The following is a 25242-nucleotide window of genomic DNA, read 5'->3' as shown; positions in this document are numbered from 1 at the left end:
TGCTTTATACGTGGGACGCCTGCCACAGCATGGCTTGAGAAGCAGTGAGTTAGGTCTGCGCCCAGGCTCCGAACCGGCAAACCGCAGGCCACTGAAGAAGAGCATGGAAACTTAACTGCTACACCACGAAGCTGACTCGCTTCCTTTCCTTAATGACAAAATATTCTAATTTCTTTATATTTAATCATCTTAGGGAACAATACTATGAATGGCAATAAGACTAGAATATGCTTCTTATTCAGGCTTAGCATGATGTTTTAACAACGATAAAATTATAAATTCCTGAAAAGAATGAACTTCATAGCTGAGATGCTGACATCATTCTATTCAGATTAGTAATACTGTTGTTATAATCAATGATGCTATAAAGACATAAAAGTGTCATTTCTAAATTTAAGAACAGTCTGCCTTCCAGCTAACTAAGAGAGAAATTGACACCAATTTTGTTTACTCGACCTGACGTAAATAGCAGGTAAAGTGAGCCTCACAGTGCTATTGCTGTCTGTACAACAGACAAAAATTACTGTGAAAATATATTTCATCACCCTGAAAGTTTAATTGAGAGCTAGTCTCTTCTACTACTAAAAACCGTGTGTGTGTGTGTGCGTAAACCAGAAATAACCATTTGATGACATATTGTAGCTTTCTTATGTTAAACATTTTTTATTATAGTCATATCTGAGTAATTGAAATAAATTCACCATACAGATACCACAAGCCGAAGCATGACAATGCAGTACTAATCGCACATTGTGTCGACATTTCAAGCATATTTTCTGTAACAGCATTTGCATTCATACACAGGGAGTGAAGCACAGGGGGATAATTTGAGTCATGATTTATGGTAGCAAATGTATTGCTTTCAAGCTAATCTTCAAACCCATAATCTTCAGCAAATCTATTAATATTCAACGTTGTAACATGTATAGTAGTTATTGTATGAACCGACCAGCTCAGTACCCAGAACTGTTGTTGTTAGCCTTTGAAAGAGAAATATCAGCATTATCTGATTACTTTTGTAAGGTAAGTCTTCTTACTAATTTAGAAAATATTAGTCTATTGAATGAGGATTTTACCAATAGTTTTCAAGTTAATAGGTGGGAATAAAATAAAAGCTTTCCAGAGCTCTTCTTAGATAATACAGCCCAGTTAATGCAGAATGTGTTACCTGAACAGTTTTCCTTTAATGTACCAGATACCCATTTACGAAAAGGCAAAAAAACACCAAAAATGGGCAGCAATCTCAAAGTGTGCAGTAAGTTTTAATATACCAATTTTGGGGTGCAAGACTGTTATTTGTAGCCATGAACTTGGTTCATACGGATACAGATAATTAATGCTTTTTAGGCATAGTGACTTCAACCTGGTTCTTAAAAATCTCAGCAGACAAACTGAACCTGATCCAATAACACATTTTATCTAAGTTGCATTACTGCTGAGGCAAAAATACACCATTATAAAATGCAAGGAAAACCAAGGTTTAAAAGGAAGAATTTCTCTTTTCTTGACTTTGTCCATGCAAAGGTCAAAACTTCAAAGGGAACTTTAAAACAAGGGGGGACATGAAAAGAAAGAAAAAGCAGTGTAAGATATAAAATTTTAATCATGAATATATTTCCAAATTTTTAATTTATTCATAAGTAACATTAGCCCAAAATATTTAGACAACTAATTCAGTCCTTGAAATTTTAATTTCTCAATTTAAAGAGAAAAGCAAATTTTAAAAAATCATCAGGTCACAGAACACAACTAATTGTAGTTACACTTTTTATTGTTCAACTCTTAGAACCAAGTAAACTAAGACTTAAAATGTAAATTAGCATTACAGAACAAAAAAGAAAGGTATTTTGTGTCACTCTTTTCGAGGTATTTGCTACTATTTTTAAAGAATATACATTTAAAAATGAATCAGTGCTTTATAGAAAACTAGAAATAATAGAGTTTATACAACTACCAATTTTTGGTACTTTAGAAAAGGTCAAGTAATGTGTCTGTTTAAGGAGAATTTTTAAGCGGAATGGCTTTGACATGCTAATTTAGATTAATTTATACTAAATATGTGAAATTTCAAGTTAAATAACAAAATTCTTAATTATATACTTCCTAAATTAAAAAGAAGGTGAGAATGAAATCCTTTTCTTGATGTCTAGAAGCCACTGTCATACAGCTGTGTGTAAGTATTAGATGAAAAGGTCAGGGATTTCTGCTTGTTTCAATTTGGTTCCTTTTAGTTTTAGGGAGAAGGACTTAGAAAAGTTTTGCGGATTTAGACCTCATTTAGACATATGAAAAAATTCGTATAGATCTTTACATCTGGCAAAGGTTACCATTGTTATTTCCATATCTGATCCTGTTATAATTTCATTTTTATACATGCAAGGTAAAAGAAATGCTAGTAAAATAAAATTTACTAGTAAAAATAATCATAGTATGAATCACAATAGTTCCTTCAACAAGATTACATAAAGCAAATGGTACTGAATTACAATGCTGGATTATTAAAGCGAAAACTAATCTGCAATCTCATGCTATGTTCATAGACGATGATTTAAAACAAAAAGGTTGCTTTTCACACAATTCTGGAAAGCATTCCATAATGAGCATAACTGATAATGAGATTTCCATAATGATAAGGGATTTTTTTTAAATGACAGAATGAAAATATGCTTTCATCATAAGTAAACCAAATTCCCTATTAAAAACTCCTAGTAAAATGGAATAGCTTCTGGAGTTTTCTCAGAGAAAGTTATTTTCTCTCCTAGAAGAGAGAGTCAGACCCGTACGTACTATCACTTATACTGATATGTTTAAACCTATGAATAAAAAATTTATAATAAAAACTAAGGAATATTTTATACATCTAAAACATTTCTATGGCCTCTAGAGACTTCCACGGTTTATTACTGCATCTTCTCTTCTGCATTTCTCGTTAGGGAAACAGCACTGCAGCAACCACAGTCCACAGCATAGCAGGTAGTATATATACATAATCAGCACATGGCTTTCATTCACAACTTCATCATATCAGACTAGATCAGTATGAATAGGAAAATGTGGGCAATGGAACTCTAGTGCTGAAAAAAAGCCAGACTTAAGTAGCTAGAGAAATGAAATCTGTTCATCAATTAGTTGGGTAGTTTCATATATTTAAATTTACTCTTGATTTTTTAAATTTGTGTGTGTGTGTGTGTGTTTTGTGGAGGAGACATGTTGGACATTCTTCTTTTTTGTTTTAAATAAAAATTTCACTCTTGTGCAACTAAGGAAAGAATTTCCAAAGCACTCACTTTAGCAAATTAAGTAACCATTTTGATTTAAGTGAATCCAAGTAAGTGGTCAACAAACTGGGTTGATACCACATCCCAAACACTTGAAATTCTCATTCATGTACAAATCGTGAATTTAAAAGAACTATGACTAAAAAATACTTCCATGAAAAGACCTACTTGCTGATCATTCTTATAATTTTGTAATATCCAAATTTTTTCATTATTTATCCTAAGAAATCTATGACATATTTAAGAATTCACAAAATGGAGTCATAAAGACAAAGAGCTACACAGTAACTCCTTTGCCCTGACATCCTTATTCTTTTTCCACAAAAACAATAAGAAAGTCTCCTTTGAGTTGCATGTGGCAAGGAAAAGCATCTACTACAATATGGATGCTAGGAAGTCATAAAGAATCGAGGAGCTAGCAGTAATTTAGGGAAGAACCTACTTCAGCCTAACTCAGCCTCAGAATCCAGCTTTCAAAGCAAAGCACATCTAACTTATAACTTTGGGTTGCCAATTATCTAGCTTGTGAATTAAGCCAGGCCAGTTTGCCTCTCAGTTTTCCTACTTTGGGCTATCCTGATTTACTGGAAATAGCTTCTAGGATAGTAAAAGGAGGTAAAAGATTCATGAATTTTGCAAATAATCAGCATCTGTGAGAAAATAAAACTATTGGGAGAAGTTTAAATAAACTTCTAAAAGGTGAATATTGCAATTTCTAAGGATTTCCATGGCGCTGTTTATATTTTTATGGAAAACTGAAAGCTCACTTGCGGTTTTTGAAACTGTAAGCAAGACAAGGAAGTAAACTGCTATGAAACTAGGTATAATAACTTTGGACAAGAAGAAAACTTCATACTATATTTTGATTTTAAAAAATTCTCAAGGGAACATCCACAACTCATAACATCTAGCAATCAAGGGAACATCCATGACTAATAATATCTAGTAATCAGGATCTTCCATGTGCAATAATTTAGATTATTTTCTATGGTGCAATGTGAAACTCTGTATTAGACTTTGCAATGTAAGTTGCTCTCAACATTGAGAGACCTATAATGTAAGTGTGACACATTATCCTGTAGCAACGAAATGAGTTTGAAGTGTCAGCTCTTCTACTTCTGAAGAACAGAATAAATTGTATTTTGACCATATGTACCCATCAGAGATATACTTCCCAAATAAAAGTGAGTGGTATGAGATAGAAAAATCATATGGAAAGATTTTGTCATTATCATCATTTTCTTTTCTTTTGACTCCCAATGAAAAGTAAAAATAAAAGCTAGTTTATGTTTTGTTCATTTTTAACTCACTGGATTGTCTTCTATTTTAGATCATAATGTGATCTTACTAGATCCTTCTTGAAAATGTACATTATCACAAGTAGCTAAATTTCCACATAGAAGAATAAAAATGTTGGAGACTCAAGTTGGAGTTTTTATAGCACTTTACAACGTGCTATAGTAATGATAAACCCATTTTATACTTAATCCTATCAAGCAACACCAGGCTTCTAATTTTTTTTTTAATTTAAATGGCTACTAGATATAAGAGAAGGAATAAGGTAACTTACTATTAATGCTTTTTCAAGTCAAAAGACGTGTCATCTAAAAAATTATTTAATACTGTAATGGGATCTTCAAGATCAATTCTGTTTATATACTCTGCAGCAAAAATAACATTTCTAGTAGGAAGGTATTAATTATAAACCTAGCAAATTCTAGACATTCACATATTTGTGTAAACAATTTTAACATGGTTTATTACATTTCCAGAAAGGTTAAATCTTATATCCAGTTTTCTGCTATTTCTTCTTTCATATATTATAATAAATATATATGTTATTTGAGTGCATGTGTGTACATTTTTTCACACATATATATGTCATATATACATAAAACAGCACTTAATGGTCACTTTCTTTGCATGTTTAAATTGGGGGAAGAAATGAATTGCTATTATGCATAACCCATGGCGATCTTCCTTTCCGTTTCACAAATGGCCATATCGGGACGTAAACAAAACGTTGGAGCGAGTCATTCCAGGTGAACTGTATTTCAAGCTGTAGCTTGGTGTTCTCATGATGAATTGTGTACTTCCTGGCAGTAAATACCTAAAAATGATAGTTGAACAATTAGACTTACAAACAAATCAGTATTAACATCTCTCACTAAAGTGTTAGGTGGTTAGTAATTTATATATCTTACATGAGAAACGACACCATAACAACACTGCAATTCACATGAAAAGATTTCCTCTCCAGATTGAGGGGGTCAGGCAGAGGGAGGGTCACAAAGCCTCACCCACAGAGTTGAATACAGATGCAACATAAGATCTTAGTATCCCAAGACATCCCATAAAGAGCCATCGCACTCACCGCTAGGAAACTGTTTGCATGACTCATGTTAACTTGGAATTCCTCATTAATCGCTGTCAAAAATGTGTGGAGCCAGTCAAATATTTCTTAAGAACATATGCTATGAGAATCTGACTAGTCACATTAAAATAATTGTTTGTTTCAAGGATGTTGGAACCATTGATTCTAATTTAATATTTCACTGATATATTATGACTATAGATAACCTAAAAGAAAAAGTTAAAGATTAACATTCGTAACTAGATTATAAGTTTTATATTCTTAGACCACATGGTGCTTATGATTAGAGAACACCAAAAACAATCATGATTACAGGTCGCATGCAACCCCTGCAGCCAAATGTATTTCAGAATACAAGAATTTTCTGTATTTTAGGACAATACGATGTAAATACAATATATAACATAACATCTCCATCAGGGCCTTGGAGCAGCATCCTGTAAACAAACCATTAATATTCCTGTAGTGAAAGTATGCATATTCACAATAAATTGGATAAAGACTATAAATAACTTCATGTCAATTCAGATCAGATGTACCAATAGATGGGTTACTTTTTTTCTTTCTTTAGTTTTAGTTTTCAGAGCTGTAGGAACCAGGAATTACAAATAAGAGTGTGCACCTGTATAATCTGTTTTCCTCTGGAAAACCTTTGGTTAGCATTAGGCCAGTCCAATCTATATGTCTAGAAAGAAATGATCAAGGAAATCCTCATGAGCAAATGTAAATAAACATCACTATTAAAAAATGTAAGTCCTGGTAATGATGAGAAGGACATTAAATAAAGTAAGGACAAAGATATCTATAACACATTTCCAAGAGCAGGAGTAGTAATAGAAGGAGATTTATAATTAGCAGTTGTCTTGAAAAAATAAACAGAGGTATACCATCAAATCATTTATTTTCTTCACTTGACTTTAGAAGCTTGCAGCAACAGTATCACACGTCCCTAGATATACAAAGAAATTGAGGGCCAAGGGTACCATTAGCAACCAATTCTATATTAAGTCATATTGATAACTACTAATCTCTATGTCAATGAAAAATTAAATTTATAGTTGTGTTATACGAATTTTGTATAAGAATATGAATTCATTATGATCAAACTGCATACAGCATTCAGTTTAAAATGGCAGAATTCTCCATAATATTCATAAACATCATTTCATCATGAATTATCTAATAATATCCTCTAAATCTATTACCTAATATCACAAACTATAAATAATTGCTCAAATCATTAAGTTAATAGAGCAGTAAAATAATACACAACAAACCAAATTGAATCAAAATTGCACAATGGGTGATGAATAATGAAACAACTGATTTCTCACGTCACAGATTATATAAATTATTTTCGTAATATCACTCGGGTAATTTATATGGATTAATTATTACGTCAAGAGCTAGTGGAGTCATGATTAATCTGATATCTTCCCCCACGAAAAGGCTACCCTTCCTATGTAGGGCAAAGGTGCAAAAGAAAATAAGACGTTTGATCAAAGCCCACTATTTTGTATTAGTTGAAAGTTATTCCATCTTCTGTTGAGAACGTATCCTGATTACACTGATAATTATCACAGTAAACAGTGACTTCTGCCAACTTTCTTTCAAAGAATTTCCAAGCAATGATTACTATTGACATTATAATAACATTCACATATCTTTTTGAGTTTAAGATCTCCATTTCACAGATGAAAAGATAAAAGCACAAAGTCCAGGGTTACAGCTAACTTACACTATTTTATTTAACACTATTTTACGCTTAAGTAGTGTTTTCTCTGTGTCCTGTACTATTCTAATTGCTTTATAAATATTAATTCATTTAGTTCTCATAACAATTCTATACAGTAGATATTATTTTAGGCTCCATTTTATAGATGAATACACTGAAGCATACAGGGGTCAAATGCCTTGCCCACAGTCACAGAGCTAGTAAGTGGCAGAGCCAGGATGCAAAGCCATGTGGTCTAGCTCCAGAATCAGTGCTCCCAGCAACTATACTGTATTTCCATTTCCGTGCATGAATCTCAATTTAAAACTAATGGATACAATGAGTATACTCACTTTTTTCAGAAATATGAAGTATAAAATAACTTAGAAAGTAGAAAAATATTATACATCCACAAATCTAAACTTTTTTTTAAATCTAAACTTTTTAATACAAGCAGAAAAAGCTAAAATGAAATTTTTTTAAAGAAAAAGATTCAGTATGAACTAAAAAAAGCCTACGAAATCACACTGGGAAAAACACTTTGCTTCCCTAAAGCCAGTGCTGTGGGGTATTTTAAAGCATTACAGGGAAACACAATGGATTATTTGCCTTAATATCGTCATTAATGTCTCTTGGGAGATCCCACACTAGCTGAACATCAAAGATTATTTTTGAAATGTTCTTTGCAATGAAGTTATATAATACAATTTGATTTTTTTTTTTTTGGCAGGAAGAATATCTCTAGGAAGTGGATTTATAAACTATCTAAAGAGTTTGTGTTAAAGCACCAAAAAATGTGAAAAGTTTACAGCTTTATTCTAGCTTGCTTTTGACATACAAAAATACCTAACTCATAGCTAATTCGTACAGAAGAGAAAATACTTCAGACTACCCTATTCACTTCAGACACGCACCCTCACTGCTCGACTCTGAGACTAGGTGAGCGCATCTCCACAGATCCATCATATAGACATAAAACATGCATTTGTCTAATTCCTATGTCTGTCTGTCATGTACCAACCTACTGTTGACTGTGGAGGATCTCTAGAACATGAAGCATTTCAAGACTGGTAGGGAATTAGCCATGAAAACTTAAGCTTACACTCACCTCCTGAGATCTTCCTGGAGGAAGACCCGAACCCCTAATGCCCCCAGAGCAAACTCAGCTTCTTGGTTTGGGGAACACAAGGTAAATAAAAGGTCATCACAATATTTGTCCTGTGTTTTTAAAATTTTTTCTAATTGTGGTAAAATATATATAACATGAAACTTACCAGTTTTACCACTTTTAAGTATGCAATTCAGTGCACTAAGTATATTTACCATGATTGTGTAACCATCACCACTAGGTAGTTCCAGAACTTTGTCATCATCCCACACTGAAACTCTGCACCCATTAAACACTAAATCCCCATTTCCTCCTCCTCCCAGTCCCTGGTAAGCTCTATTCTACTTTCTGTCTCTATGAATTTGTCTATTCTAGATAGCTCATATAGGTTGAATCATACTATATTTGTCCTTTTGTATCCGGCTTATTTAACTTAACATGCTTTCGAAGTTCATCTATGTTGTAGCATGTATCAGAATTTCATTCCTTTTTATATAGACTGAATGATATTCCAAGGCATGTATATACCACTTTTGTATATCCATTCGTCTGTTCATGGACACTTGGGTTGTTTCTACCTTTTGACTACTGTGAACAATGTTGCTATGAACATTGGTGTATAACTATCTGTTTAAATCCTTATTGTCAATTCTTTGGTATACACCTAGCAGTGGAATTGCTAGGTCATATGGTAACTCTATATTTAACTTTTTGAGGAACTGTCAAAATGTTTTTCATTTTACATTCTGAATCAGCTTCTATGAGGGTTACGACATCTCAATATCTTCACCAACACTTACTATTCTACATTTTTTTTTCTTCCTGCTTTATCTCCCCAAACCCCCCCTGTACACAGTTGTATATCTTAGTTGCATCTCCTTCCAGTTGTGGGATGTGGGACGCCGTCTCAACGTGGCCCGACGAGCAGTGCTATGCCCGCGCCCAGGATCCGAACCCTGGGGCCGCCACAGCGGAGCGCACGAACTTAACCCCTCGGCCACGGAGCCGGCCCCATTCACCTTTTTTTGATAGTAGCCCTCCTAGTGGATGTGCATTGTATTATGGTTTTAACTTTGATTTGGGAGGGAAAAAAGCCCTAGTTTTCGGGAAAAAGTCCCACCTCTGGCACATGCTAGCAGTGTGATTTGGATAAGCCATTTAACTTCTTTGGGGATCAGTTTTCTGATCAATGAAAAGAGTCCAATAGTTTCTACTGTGTCTGGCTCACAGAGTATGGAGCTAATGAAATAGTGTACATGGGTGAAATATTATTATTTATGTGTTATGAACATCAGCTGCACTAGCAAGACCATCCCTGTTCTGAGATAGTTGTATCAAGCTTAGCCTAAGGTCATAGTGGTACCATGTTTTTAACTCGATTTTTAAAACTTTTAAATTGTGAAGTATAGCACACATTGAAAAAGTACATAAAACATAAATGTCTAGTTCAATGAATAGTATAAAGTGATTACTTGTATAACCTCTACGAGGTTAAATATCTGAACATTCCTAGCACCCCAGAGCTCTGTATTACAGCACTCTCCCTCCCCATAATGTTCCCCACTTTTATGGTATCCAGACTTTTATGGTAATTACTTCCATTTTTACCATCCAAGTATACATTCCATAAACACCATAATTTAGTTTTGCCTGTTTTCTTTTTTTTTGAGGAAGATTAGCCCTGAGCTAACACCTGCTGTCAATCCTCCTCTTTTTGCTGAGGAAGACTGGCCCTGAGCTAACATCCATGCCCATCTTCCTCTGCTTTATATGTGGGACACCTACCACAGCATGGCTTGCGAAGCGGTGCCATGTCCGCACCCGGGATCTGAAGCCGCCGAAGCGGAACGTGCAAACTTAACCACTGCACCACTGGGCCAGCTCCTAGTTTTGCCTGTTTTTCATTTTAAAATAAATGGAATGTAGTATGTGTTTCTTTGGGTCTGGCTTCTTTTATTCAACTTTATGTTTGAGATTCTTCCATGTTGCTATGTATACATGCAGTTTGTTTATTTTAAATGCCGTATAATATTCCATTTTGTGAATATTACCCAAAAGAGTATCTATTCTTCCATGAATAGATATTTAGGTTCTTTCCAAATTTCAGCTATTATAAGTAAATGCTACTATACCATTCTTGGTCTTGGTGCACACGTGCACACATTTCTGTTGAAAATTACTGGGAATAGAATAGCTGTGAAAAGAGCAGACTTTAGTACATAATGCTACACTGTTTTAAAAAGGTACCAATTTTCACCATCACCAGCAGGGTAAGAGAGTTCCCATTACCCTACATTTTCATCAACCCTTGGTAGGCAGTGTTTTTGTGGTTTTGCATTTCCCTGATTATTAGAGTAAATACTTTTTCAAATGTTTATTGGTCCTTTTCTAAAACTCTTTTGCGAAGGGCTTCTTCAAGTATATTCCCCATTTTTCATAGAGTGTTCTATTTTTTTCTTAGAAATTTGTAGGAATTCTTATCTAATCTGTAGAAGAATCTTTTACAGGTTATACGGGTTGCAAATACCTTCTTCCATTCTGTGGCTTGCTTTTTCACACTCTTAAAAAGGTCTTCTGATAAGCATATGTTCTAAACATAGTAAAATTTGTCTTCTCATTCATGATCTGCATTTTTGGTCCTATTTTTTTAATAATCTTTTATACGTCAAGGTCATGAAAATATTCTCCAATATTATCTTCCAAAATCCTTAGTTTTGCCTTTCACATCTGTATTCTCAATTCATTGGAAATGATTTTTGTACATGATATGGGGAAAGTCAAGTTTCTGTTTTTTCTTATTTGGAAACCCAATTGTTCCAGCACCATTTATTTAAACAGACTTCCTTTTCCCATTTGTCATAAATCAAGTATACTCCCTTTGTCATAAATCAAGTCCCAAATATGCCCAGGTCTATTTATGGCCTTTCTGAATGGTTCCATCAGTCTATTTGTCCATCCCTTTGGCAATATTACACTGGCTTAAATTACATTAGCTTTATTATAAGTCTTAGTACAGTGTAGTTAATAAATCCCATTATATTATTGTTTAATTTCAAGAATGTCTTATCTATCCTTGGCCCTTTGCTTTTCTGTATAAATGTCAAAACAAGCTTTGGTCAAATACTATGACTCTCCAAAAAAAATTTGTTAGGATTACAGTGAATTTATAGACATACAGAACTACCTGAGAAGAATCAACATATTGATAATATTGATTCCAATGATGAATAAGGTATATCTTTCCATTTTTTACATTTTCCTGTATAAAAGTCTTACACATTTTTGTTACCTTTATTCCTAAGTATTAGCTATTCTCTGATGCCATCAAAAAATGACATCATATGTAAAATTTCATATTCTAGCTGTTTGTTGTTGATATAGAAAGAAATACAATTGATTTTCTTATCTCAACTTTGATCTCATCAAAATTATTAAATTTACTTGATTTATCTGTAGAATTATTTAGATTCTATAAATACAATTGTATGCACTAGTAATGAGTTTTAGTTCTTTCTCTCAAATCTAATGCCTTTTCTTTCTTTTGCTTGTCTCATTGAACCAGCTAGGACCTCTGGTACAATGCTAAATAGAAGTGGTAATAACAGGCAATCTTGTCTTATTCCTCATTCTCAAAGAGAAAGTCTTCAACATTTCACCATTAGGTATATTTTTTATATGTTTTTTGTAGTTATCCTTTATGAGATTAAGGAATTTCTCTTTTGTTTCTAGTTTGCTAACCTTTTTTACCTTTTTTTTTTCTTTAACAGGGAAAAATTCACCCTGAGCTAACATCTGTTGCCAATCTTCCTCTTTTTTTCCTCCCCAAAGCACCCCCAGTGCATGGTTGTTAGTATATCCTAGTTGTAGGTCCTTCTAGTTCTTCTATGTGAGCCACTGCCACAGCAAGGCAACTGGCAAGAGGGGTCGTGTGGTTCTGCAACCCGGAATCGAACCTGGGCTGCCAAAGAGGTGAGAGTGCCAAACTTTAACTACTAGACCATCAGGGCAGGGCTGGCTCCCAAGCATTTTGTAAAGCATGAATGTATACTGAATTCTATCAAGCGATCTATCTGTATCTTTTGAAATGATCTTTTATTTTATTAAAATTACATTGATCACTTTTTAATGTTATTGCACCCTGAAATTGATACAATAAACAGAAGTGGGTCATGACACATTATCCTATTTAAAGTTTCTAGATTCATTTTGCTAATATTTTATTTAAGATTTTTGGATCTATGTTCAGGAGTGAGATTGAACTGTCATTATACTTTGCCATGATGTCCTGGTCAGGTTTTACTATCAAAGGTATGGTAGCCTCATATAAAAAGTTGGAGAATGTCCCCTCCTTTTCTGTTCTCTGGGTGGCTTTAACAGAATTAGATAGTGAAGGTCTGTGAATCTGGAGCTATCTTTATGCGAAGGCTTTTAATTACTGATTCAATTTCTTCAATAGTTAAGACTATATAGGACTTTCCATATCTTCTTCCATCACTTTTGGTAATATGTGTTTTTCCAGGAATTTGTTAACTTAATCTAAATTACCAAGTTTATCAGCATAAAACTGTTCATATTTTCTTATAAAAATTTCGATGTTTGTAGGATCTGTAGTAATGTCTCTATTTTAGTTCTTGATGTTAACTATTTCTGTCTTTTATATCCTTGATCAGTCTCACCAGTTGTTTATCAATTCTATTAGTGTTTTCAAAAACATACTTTTGGCCATGTTAATCTTTATTCTGTTTGCTATTAATTTATGCTTTCATTTTTATTATTTCCTTTTTTTCTGTGTTCTTTGGGTTTATTTTAATGTCATTTTGTCACTTTTCACTTAGATTCTTTTCACTTTTGCTTAGATCATTTAATTTTTCCCTTTCTTCTTTCCTAATATGTTCATTTAAGTGTATAAATGTCTCTATAATAATGATTTAGCTACATAATTGCAAGTTTTTATTTGTAATATTTTTGCTATCACTCAGTTCCAAAGATTTTTCTTATACCCATTATTGTTTCTTCTTTGCTTCATGAGTTATTTAAAAGTGTATTTTTTATCTTTCCAAAATACAGAGTTTCTGGTTATATTTTGTTACTTTTTTCTAGTTTAATGGCATGCAGTCAGAAAAAAATACTCTATGATTTCAATCTTCTGAAATACGTTGAAATATGTTTTATTATTCCACTATACAGTTGATTTTGGGAAAAGGCCCTGGTGTGCTTGGTGTATTGTATTCTGAGGTTACTGGATTCGCTTCTATATATGACAGTTAAATCTTAATTATATTGTTAAAAATATTCCACATCTTTAACTAATTTTTTTTGAGATACATATACTAAAATCCCTCTAAAGTTGTAGATTTATCTATTTTTACTTATAATTCCGTCAACTTTTGCTTTGCAAAACATCTGGAACATTGTTACCTGTAGGAATCTAGGATGTTTACCAAGGCCTCATCTTTGGCAGGCCCCAACTCCTACTTTTTCCCTTAGGCCCATGAGTCTGTCAAAAGCACTACTCAGTACTAACAAGTACTCACTATCAAGTACCTGGTTTACTCTCTAATGTCTTCAAGCAAGTGTTTCAGTATTTTGCTCAGCTTTTCTAGTTGTCATCAGAGGGAGGATTTGTCCAAACACAACGCTTTGTTTACCAAACACAGGAATTCGAACTCAGTGGTTTTCAAAAATGTTTTTAGCCATGGAATTCCTTGTTAAATGAGCTTATATGGAAGCTCAGCACATGAAAGATAGAAACACAGAGATGCTGAGGCTCAAAAGTGTTTGGAGATCCCAAACTTTCACAAGTAAGTCTAGTTATAGTGGAATAATGAGCTGGTGCCAAGAATTCTAGTATCCTGCAGATATAGATAGGTATATAGATATAGACATATAGATACAGATATATAGATATATTTGACCATCTGGGGTTACAGATCAATTCTATTTGCTTAATTATTGAGCCCACTTCTAAGCAATGGCTTTTCATTTCACACGCCTATTGCTATTATTTTTCTGAGACTGCAAGGATGAAGGCTACTCTCTTCCATGTAATAGGTGCCATATACACTTTAAAGTCTCTTAAGAAATAACCTGCAGATTTTTGATCAGGATAAATATGGTCCATAAACCTTCTCTTTTAATTTTACAGATAAATTAGCCAAATATGTATCTCTTCATAAAGTATTTAGGTATACCTCGTACATTAATTATATTAGGAATATTTATATTTATTTATAATGTATATTTCCTTATAAACATAAATTTATATTTACTTACAAATTCGTATTTATATTTTATTAGGTATACTCCATAAATGAAATTTATAAATCTACTAATAAATATCAAATTAAATGACTTCTACATATAAAGTAAAATGCTATAGGTTTCTAAACTACAAGAGAAAGAAGATATGGCCACTTTTTCCATGTTTTTAAATTGATGTAACATTGACTTGGGTTTTAATAGCTAGATATTAGGAGGACGTGTTTATTTCTCTTTCCTCCTTGTGTTTCCAAGTAGAAGAACTTCCACCAATGTAAACTTTCTGGCCTCTTACCAGAAGGGAGTTATCTGATTCATAGATTTAAAAGAAGGAATCAGGACTGCTTGGCTCAGCCCCTTTCCGTTTTTGGATCAGCCTATCTGCAGAAAGGATGCATTCTTACTTGCTCTCCTGCCAATGCTAATGGAACTAGACATTATTGGGTAGTGCTAGTGGGAGGTTGTGTTGATTCATCTCTGCCTTTTACTGGATGGGTCCCTTTAATTCTGGAATTCAATACTAAAAATCTCATTTGGCTCATATTTATACCATGTCGCTCAATGTAGCTTTTCTCATATTTAATGCAGCTACATTTTGATGATCAAATGTCTGACTCCTACATTTCTCTCTCAAATGGTTCTGAACTTGGGCAGGAACGAAGGGCGTGTTTACTGACCTTCCTCCCCCCAAATGCTTATAATACATACAACCATACTAGGGTCATACTGAGCATTTATCAAAACTCAAGATTCCAGGGTCAGGAATATCTCTTCTGACTACCAGATGAGGAAGAAAATAAAAAGGTCTGAAGCAACTGTAAAGTATAACTTCTTCCTCCAGACAACCAGGGAGACTCACCCTATTTTGCCCACTCACAAAAGTTACAAGATCCCTCAACAGAAAACGGGTTATGAAATCTGAAACTGTAAGAGCGACATGAAAGAGTGTGAAACCATCCTTCCTAGACTGGAATTTAAGGCTTTCCTGATCATACTCCCAAAGCATCACTCCTTAAAGAGAAGCCTCTTCATTTGTATGTTATAATGTCTTCAAGATGCCATCATTCTTTTGAATCATATGGAAATATTAATGAAAGTAATCTAAGTTTTATTTCAATAATTTGTTTCAGTCAAACCATCAAAACTGTAGAATATAGCTTTGGTGTTTACCCATTTTAAATATTAATGGCTAACTTTACCTCTACCATTGTTGTGATCAGTCAGCTTCCGTTTACAGGGGGAGAGTTAAAATAGGTTAAAGGAAGTGTACCAGTATAGTGACAGAATACAAGAAAACAAAGATTAAAAATACATCTCTCAGTACTTTTTGTGAAAAACATTCCAAGCCAATCTGCTGTTGCAGGTCAGTTTTTTAGAAAGTTAGCTTTATTCTACCCCGTGTTCTTTTTAATACATAGATCAATTTCCATATGTTTCAAAAAGAAAATCCAAGCTACAGTGGTTCCATTTTCCTCATTGTCTGTTCAACTGTTAGTTGAACCTTTTCATCTTTGGACTATCACTTAGTTTTTCAAAGTCCTGGTTTACTCACTTCTATCCTGAGTAGTACTACAACTTACAGATACTAAAAATAAAGTCACATATTCATCTCTAATTCTAACAGGAATTATGATTGTCTTGAGAAGTGCTAAAATGTACTTCTTGTTTACTCTGTGTGTTTTTGCAGCTTGAAAACAGTATTTCATGTTGTGAAAAATTACCTATTTTAACACTTTATAAAAATTCAATTCTTAAATGGAACTTAAAATTCATCTCCCACAGATTTGTTTGGTGATGAAAGGAGTAGTGGAGGCCTACTGAAGAATAAAAATTAAACTAAAGGCATCTTCTCAACTATATTAGGCTGAAGGATAAATGTTGAAATATCTCTATTGGGGAAAAAAGTTAAATTTATTACCAGTTTTGGATGCTCTTACTTGGCTTTTGAAAGCAAAAGTATATAAGCCAAATAATCTCATTTCCGTGTAGGTTATTTCTGTCACCTTCAGGTTTGTGATTGCTGTCCTTGTTCAGTCCTTTAAAGGTAAAGATTGTGCAAATTAAAAGTATTTTGTAGATAACAGCATGGATGAATTGTTAGTCTTTAGCTGTTTCTCTAGCCATATGAACAAAAAGAGACTTTCAATTTCAAACTGCACTGTGGCATTACTTTACATAAAACTCAGAGGGTCTAGGGAAAGTAACCAAGTACCTGGAATTACCCCAATCGGTACCAACGCCGGACAGTGATCCTCTTGTGTCCGTTGTATATTTGTAAACCACTAGCAGGCACTGTTTGCAAAGCTCGACCAGGCGCTGGCAACACTGGAGCTGCAAAGGAGTCACCACCTCCGGGCTTTTACTGAAAATACTCTCCCAAGAGGATCTGTTGGCATGGAAACAGACATGACCTCATGAGGCTGTTGAAAATGGCCACCAGCTATATCACTTACCTAGCAACAAACCAATAAGGAAGCGCAGAAATGGCCTCACACAGTTGAAGTGACTACAGATGGCTGAAAGGTATAAAATAAATAAAAATTTGGAGATAAATCTTTATGTTAAAAAAACACAACAAAGAATTCATACACTATTTGTCTTTAAAGACTTTATTGCTGCCAACTGTGGGTAGCTAACAGGATGGTTTTCCAACATCTTCTACAAAACTGAGTTACTCTATATAAAGTACTTGTAAAATACCGAGCTAATTTCTCAAAAGTCAGGTATTCCAGGAATTTAGGTTTCCTAGGAGGCTATATTTACCTTTACATTAATAATGATCCCACCAAAGAGTTGAAAAGTTGTTGCAGTAGGAGAATTTAGGTTACTCCCTTGCTTATGATCGGCCCCTTTCAAACCACTTTCAGATCTAATTATGTCCAGGATGTTCCTAAAGCACAGGCTCTGTACTCTAGAAGTAATGGAACCTCAACAAGCACTGTCCTACTGCAGTCCCAGAGGTGCTGTCCTCCCTCCTTTGGTGAACTCAGCTTATTCACAAGCAGGCAGCAGTGCACACTTCCTTGGTAAACTTCAATTAGATGTGTGTGTGTAAATACATGCATTTACAATTCCTAAGTTTACTGTCATGGCCTAATCAGGAAACACCTCACTGCCCCGCCACCACCACCAGGAGCAAGTCAGAGAGAGAGAGACTTATTTCCTTAGTGTAAATGAAACTCTTGTCAAGCCTCGAGGGGAAAGTTCGGTTTGAGACTGGGGAAAGTCTCATTTTACATAAACCAATTCGCTTAACCCTCAGAGAGAGAAAAGAGTAGATTTTCAGAAAGAAAAAAATAGTAAGGAAAATATTTTTCTGAAGAAATGTACTTCCCACTGGGAAATTCAAAGACTCCATTTTCAATCTTCTGTGGATATTTGATATCTTTGGAATTTTAAAAAATGCTTTAGAAACTCAGAAAGGTATTTTTTAGCAGAAAGGCTACTATTTATTTTTTCAAGGGAAACATGGTTCCAAAAAGACAGCATGTCATCATTGAATGACAGGTTTTCTTAAGGGGAATAAGATTCAAATGAGTAGACTGAAAGGAATAAATTTTCTTCCATGTTCTGAGATGTTCAGGACTAAATATAAAACTGTTTTTATTATTTAAGAAGGAGTAAAAGTTATTTTCACTCAAGAAACAGTAATATGCTAGTTAAATTAACTCTAAAAATAAACTTTAATTTATTATGAAATATAAGAAAACCTAGATACGATATATATGTGTTTACAAATATCTATACACATGTACGAGTGTGTGTGCATATAACCAATTGACCTAATTTGACCAAGAAAAATATTGGAGAACATCAATTAATTAGGGAATATATTTATAATTAATACTCTTAATCTAGCAGGCCCTATACGCCTGGGCCCAGAGAAATAAAAATTTCATATAAATGTAAATACACACAGAAAACATCCTGTGTCTGACTGTCTGCCTGGCACTTTTCTTTTCTCTCCACTGGGATTCTGGGTCCTTCTACAAAAGTCTACCTCCACCACCACCCTCCCCTCTGGATTTGGGTATATTTACATTTGATCCTTTGGAGCCATTTGATTAAATCCACTGTCAGGTCACTCATATCATGGTAATTTTTCTTTTCCTGACTTGAAGTATAGAGGTAAGAAAAAAACAAATAAAATGGAAGAAAGATAAAAGAGCTTCTTCTATGACACTCTAATTTAATGTAGCATTCTGAATAATACGTGAGTTATAATATGAGCAGCCTTGGCTTCTGATTCTTTCATTCTTCCTTAAATACTTAAAAATAAACCTATGAATCAAGGTCTTTCATCTATTTTCAGTGTATATGTTCACCACCACTGGTCAAAGACTGCCTTCTACTCTATCAATCCCTATTTAAGTGTCAGCACAGCAGAACCCCTCATACAGAAAAAAGAAAATGAACAGGACCTTCTCCGTTTGGTGCTAGGCTAGTGGTGCCCCCTCTGCACAAAGGAAGCCTGTCCTCCAAACTGAGCATATTAGAACGGAGTCTGCCACCTCCCCCCACCACCTGCCCAGCTGAGTAAATGTGACATCCCTCTCTAACACCACAGCATCTCAATTTTCAATACTAAGATGAAACTTCTTAAGAAGGTTAACGGATGTAGAACTAATTTTTAAAAATACCATTGCTTTTATTGAAGAACCCAGGGTCTTATCTGCCTGCTTTCTGGATCTAAATTCCAAGGAAATGGGAGGGCTGAAATCCATGAATTCAAAAAGAAAAATTAAACAGTTAAAAAACTCTTTCTGACACTCAATCCTCAGAGAAATATGAAAGGAAATGACTTCAAATGACATTTTTTAGTAATATAACAAGAAGATACAGAATACTGAGTACCTCTGGCAACAAAGAGGAGTTCTTAATGAAATCCAGAGACTTGAAAAGCCTCATATTATCCAGCAATCCAATAATTTTCACCTCTTCTCTCATTAAAACATTTAATAAAGCAGTTATCTAAAAAGTGAAACTGATTCATTTCACTCTCCTTCTCTGGAAGAAGTCCTAATGGATGGCTGAGTGGCCCAAAGTTAAGTAGCAGAAAGGAGAAAAGAAAGTTAACAACCTGGACTATACTAACTGGACAGTCCGCGACAGAAAGATTAACGAAAAGTACTAAAAACACCACCTCCGATTGAAAGTGATATGAGGACAGCACGATTTACACCATTTTAAGTAGTTGATATGTTGCGTATACATTTTCAAGTAGGCATATAATTCAGCCTAGAAGCAGACTGGCGCCTTAGGATATTCTTTACAATTTCTTCTTGCCCTGAGATTCTAAATGAACAGCTCTTCCATGACAAATTCCACAGGAAAATGCTTTTGGCTAAGGGTGCAGACCAGATCCTCTTCTTTGAGGTTTACTCTATAGGGGTTTTGAGGGGACAGAGGCTTTTCCAAACAACACATTCCTTCTCCCATACTACCCCCTGCCTCCTCTCTTTGCTTCAGGCGAACTCCAATTCTTCCTCCTCCTGCAGGTCTCCACTGACACGTCACTTCCCTTGGCCACGTTCCCTGAACTCTCAGGCCCAAGTGTGAGTCTTACAACACCTAGACTTTAGACTTCCCCTATCCCAGTAAAACATGGTGGATAATTTTATTCACGAGAATTTCCAAGAGCTATTCCCCTGGAGAGAACACATTCGGCATGTGGGACATCAGAACACTCCCAGGAGGCTACATAGGATAAAAAGGGTCACTGAGCACGGGCTTCAGCAGCCTGGAAGAACAAGAGAGAGGGATGAGGGTGTTTCCTATGCGATGCATCAGTAAAACCCCTGGGCGAATTCTAGGTAAACCTACCACAAAGATTGACAATATTCTTTAATATTTCTGGATGTGGACAGAGAATGCTTTATTTATTTTGCTTTATTATTGGGGTGTTGACAGGCCAAGGCAGAAGTCAAGGTGGCCCAGAATTATTTGGATTATATTTTTCCAAGATTTTACACCTCACTGTGAAAGATAGCTGCACCTTATATTAAAATCATTCCTTTAGAACTGAGCTAAGAATAGATTTTTGCCTTGACTGCTACTGTTAGGCCAACGGTTACAGGACTCTACATTGGCTAGACATAATTCAAAGGATAAACAGAACTATTCTGGGTCCAAACTGAGAATCAAACACACACAATACTATGTGACTTCATTAAATTGAAGAAGCCTAAGAAACTCGTTCGTAAAGCTGCAAAATAAAATCTGGAGTTAAACTCACCTCTACAAACCACCAAGTTTTTAAGGAAATGGATGGAGAGTGGAGGTCAAATTGGACTCAAAGCTACTCCTTCTCCACCTGCCCAAGTGCAACAGGCTGGAGATTTGGCTAAAGCTATGGGATCTGCAAGAAAGCAAGCATGGCAACCGCTGGCAATGCTCTTTTGAGGGAAGTCCACAAAGCACAGAGTTAAGAGCTTGGGCTCTTGACTCAGACAACCTGGATTTAAATTCAGGCTCACCTGCTGAGCCTGTTTTATACTCTCTTTATGCTTCAATCTCCTCAACTATACAATAAGAATAATAATGACTCAAAATATTATAGTGGTGATTATAAGAATATTTAATATGTAAAACAGTTTCAGGCACTTAGTAAGCCTTCAATAGATGTTATTGACTCTCATCATCATTACTAGTAGTAATAGATACCACCAGAGAAATCTAGGGGGAGTATTAGTGCCAGAAACGAGAGAAACTGATTCTAAACCAAAGTTAGAGAGTTATTACCGAAATAGTTCAGGGAAGAGGAGCTTTAGAGGCAAAGAAGAACCACTTTATGGGCATCTTTAAGGTCTGGCATTGGACATTATCTCATGGACTCAAAGCCATCGGCACCACTGTCAGCTGCAGACTATCTCACTGCCTTCCACGGCGGAGAGTAGCTAGATTTCACATTCCAAGCAACGGATCAACAATTATGAGTTCAGAATGAGAAAATTTCTACAGAGAGCCATCAACTAAGAGGCCATGGAGTACAGTTCAAATGCTTCACTTACGTCTCTGTAGAAATAATTTATAGCCAAGATTATTCTCAGATTTCCTCACAACCCAGAGCACCTTATGAATTCTCCCTGTTGGTGAACGGCAGCTGAGGAGAATTATGGTGGTGAGAATGAGTCTGCAAGTGGTACGAATGGCTGAGTACTAGAGGATAGAATATTTAAATGGAGGACATTCAGAGATCATTTCACACTATAATAGTCAGTTAAGGTTTTATAAAAAAGGAGCATAGTCTGCGTCTTTCTGCAGGATTTAAATAATGCAGAGGGGATGGGATGGATGGGGTTGTAGAAGGCAGACCAATCAGATACTCCATGACATCAATAGCTCAGAGGAAGAAAAGGACAAATTTTTAAGATATTTGAAAAATAATCAGTTTATTTTTCTGGAGGAGAGTTCAAGTAAGAGTAATGAGAGAGAAGACTGGAGAAATAAGAAAGAACCAGCATATTAGAGAGTTTTGTATCTCTACATAAGAAGTCTAGACTTTAATGATAAATGAGGGAAATCACTACAGATTTCAGGAAATGACCCTGACAGTAGGATGGATAGGGGAAACAAAAATTGGAGGTAAAAATGCTTAGAAATCTATGAATCCGCCTAGACCTTCTACCAAGAAGGCTCCTCTTATCTGAAATCCTGTAACACTTGATCTGTGTCTCTTTTATAATCATGACTTTTGTATATATGTTATTTTGTCTACTAGAGACAGCAGAGCTTATTGGCTAAGAGCATGAACTCTGGGGCCAGGGTCCTTGAGCTCAAATCCCAGTTGCACTAGGTCCTTAGCACCTCCTGTGCCTCAGTTTCCCTGTCTATGAAATGGAGATAATCATAGAACCTGCTTCAAAGTGATGTTAACAGGATTAAAACACTTAGTACACATAAAGTGCCTAGAACAGGGCCTGGCACATAGTAAGTAGGATAGCATGAGCTATTATCATTTTTAAGTTTCTTGAGGTCAGGATCTGTGTCAGATTCAACTTTGTATTCCAAAAGTATTTAACACAGTAGTAAGTACTTGATAATTGTTAAGAACAATGAATCTAGAGCAGCCACAGTGGGAATGTGACAGAAAAACTGACAAGATTTAGCAAATGATGGTATAAAGACAGCGAAGGAAAAGGAAGATGCAGATGCCCCTGAGATATCAAACCTGTATGATTGGGAGAATAACAATGCGATTAAGGGAAGTCCTGAGAGGAAGACATCTCTGAATAAAAGGGAAGGATGGAATGCTTGGTTTCAGATATCTTGAGGCTAAAATGACAATGAGTCATAACAGCTTTGGCAGGACTGAAATTCTGGGGAGGAGCGGGAGTGCAACCAGAATTTGGGAAGTCTGCTACATAATGACGGCGGAAGAAGTGCCTTAAGGATATTGATTTGTAATTGAGATTTTTGATTAAGAGTACCTTCTCCCCACTGAATTCAAATTAGTTAGGTAGTGCTGTGTTCATATTCATCATCTCATCTAAATCAGCTTAACTGCTATAAATAATAGTTGAGTACTAAAAATTGCATGCAGTAAAAAATCCCTATTTTAAGAGGTCGTTAAAGACATTCAACCATTTTATTGGGCTACCTCTACAGCTAAATGGGAAAATATTAAAAATGACAATAATAAAAGATAGCTTAGAACTTACCCTGAATCACAGAAACAGTTCCACAGGCCCTGGCCATGACTCCAGAGTAAGCGATTAAAAACCCGGTTGAAAATCCGATATAGATTAACTTCCTCAACATCGGGCACCTTCCAGATGCGTGGCAGAATTGTACGAACACTCGTTTTTACTATGTCCAAGACCTGGTAGAAAAACCAAAGTATTTCAAAATATAAGTGTATATGCGTGTGTCTAAAATTCAAAGATGAATATATATAATTCAAACATTAATACACACACAAACACGCTCAGACACTGAATGAACTACCTCACAGAACAAAAAGTCCAAAAACACAACCATGCGTTTATGAAACTTTGGCATATGACGGTAGGTGGCAAGTCAGACCACTAGAGTAAGGAGAGATTAAAATCAAAATTAAATTGAAATTAAATTTGAATTTAAACTAAATCAATAAATGGAGATTTAAAAACAGTAATCTTTATGAAAAAAATAAATGCACTTGAATCCTCACTTCACTCAATTAACAAAAATCAGCTCTAGAGGGATTAAGGTCTTAAGTTTAAAGAATAAACCATTAAATATCTTAGTGGAAAGTATTGGGTAATATCTTTTAGACCTTGGGTTAGAAAAAGATTACTTAAGTCACAAAAAATTACGGACCATAAAAGATTAATAGATTTGATTATACTAAAATTAAGAACTTCTGGTCATCAAAAGATACCTTAAAGAAAATAAAAGGTCAGCTTACAAACTGGAAAAATATATTCAAAACATATACATCCAACAAAAGATTAGTATCAGGAATATATAATGAATGTCTAACAAATTGTTAATAGAAACACCAACAACTTATTAGAAAAAAAAGGACAAAAGTACATGAACAGGAATCTCACATAAGAGGAAATAAATATGCCCAATAAATACAAAGAATAAAGATTAAGACTATAATGAGATATCATTTCATGTCCAGTTAATTGACAAAAATTAATAGTCTGATAATACCAAGCACGGGAGAAACACGGGTCTATAGGGTCTCTTGGTCATTGTTAGTGGGAGTACAAATTGGTGCAGTCACTCTGGAAATAGCTTATCATTATCTCCTAAAGTTGAAAATTCATATACCCTATAACCCAGCAATTTTATCCCTAAGAGAAAATCTCTCATAGGTTAAAAAGAAGCATGTTCAAGCAGCTGTTCACAACTGTAAACACCTGGAAACAACCTAACTCTCCAACAACAGAAGAGTGAATAAACAAACAGTATACTCATTCCCTTGGACTATTAAACATATAGTAGTCAAAATGAATGAAATACAATGACACACAACACACAGCATCTTAGTAAAACAATGGTATTTTTAAGAAATACCTACCTGAGATTACTCACATTATGAACCCTTTTAATAGAGTAAAAACAACTAAATGCTAAAAATACTTATGGAAATACAAATAGATATAATAAGAATATACAAAGAGGGGCCGGCCTGGTGGCGCAGTGGTTAAGTTCGCACCTTCCTCTTCTTGGCGGCACGGGGTGCGCTGGTTCGGATCCCGGGTGCGGATATGGCACTGCTTGACAAAAGCCATGCTGTGGTAGGTGTCCCACATATAAAGTAGAGGAAGATGGGCATGGAGTTAGCTCAGTGCCAGTCTTCCTCAGCAAAAAGAGGAGGATTGGCAGTCATTAGCTCAGGGCTAATCTTCCTCAAAAAAAAAAAGAATATACAAAGAAAGAAAGCAAGGGACTGGTGGACCTTGAATCCAAGAAAATGGCTGCCTGAGACACAGGGAGCCAGGGGCGTGGAGGGGAGTCATCTGATTAGATAATAGGTTATTGCCAAGATCCTAGCTTTTGTTGTGGGTATTGGGTT

General features: G+C 35.0%; 1 protein-coding gene across 10 annotated transcripts in view; it reads right to left on the bottom strand.

Moving 5' to 3' along the window:
* Positions 1-643: 643 nt before the first annotated feature.
* The window catches only part of TTLL7 (tubulin tyrosine ligase like 7), a 134094-nt gene continuing 109495 nt past the window's right edge, over positions 644-25242 (bottom strand). For 6 of the 10 annotated variants that reach the window (XM_008526454.2, XM_008526455.2, XM_008526457.2 and 3 more), the window contains exons 19-22: positions 23393-23553; positions 16945-17118; positions 6275-6337; positions 644-5388 (exon numbers count right to left, since the gene is read on the bottom strand). In XM_008526454.2, coding sequence (XP_008524676.2) covers positions 5268-5388; positions 6275-6337; positions 16945-17118; positions 23393-23553 — 519 coding nt within the window. In that variant the 3' untranslated portion in view covers positions 644-5267. Of the gene's footprint in view, positions 5389-5652; positions 6338-16944; positions 17119-23392; positions 23554-25242 lie in introns of all 10 variants that reach the window. The other 4 variants (XM_008526456.2, XM_070592529.1, XM_070592530.1 and 1 more) reach the window with 2 other exon arrangements.

Source organism: Equus przewalskii, chromosome 24, assembly GCF_037783145.1.
Source record: "Equus przewalskii isolate Varuska chromosome 24, EquPr2, whole genome shotgun sequence".
In the NCBI taxonomy this organism is placed as follows: Eukaryota; Metazoa; Chordata; class Mammalia; order Perissodactyla; family Equidae; genus Equus; species Equus przewalskii.
Note: the sequence above shows the minus strand (reverse complement) of the source record. Positions and strands in the feature narration are given on the sequence as shown.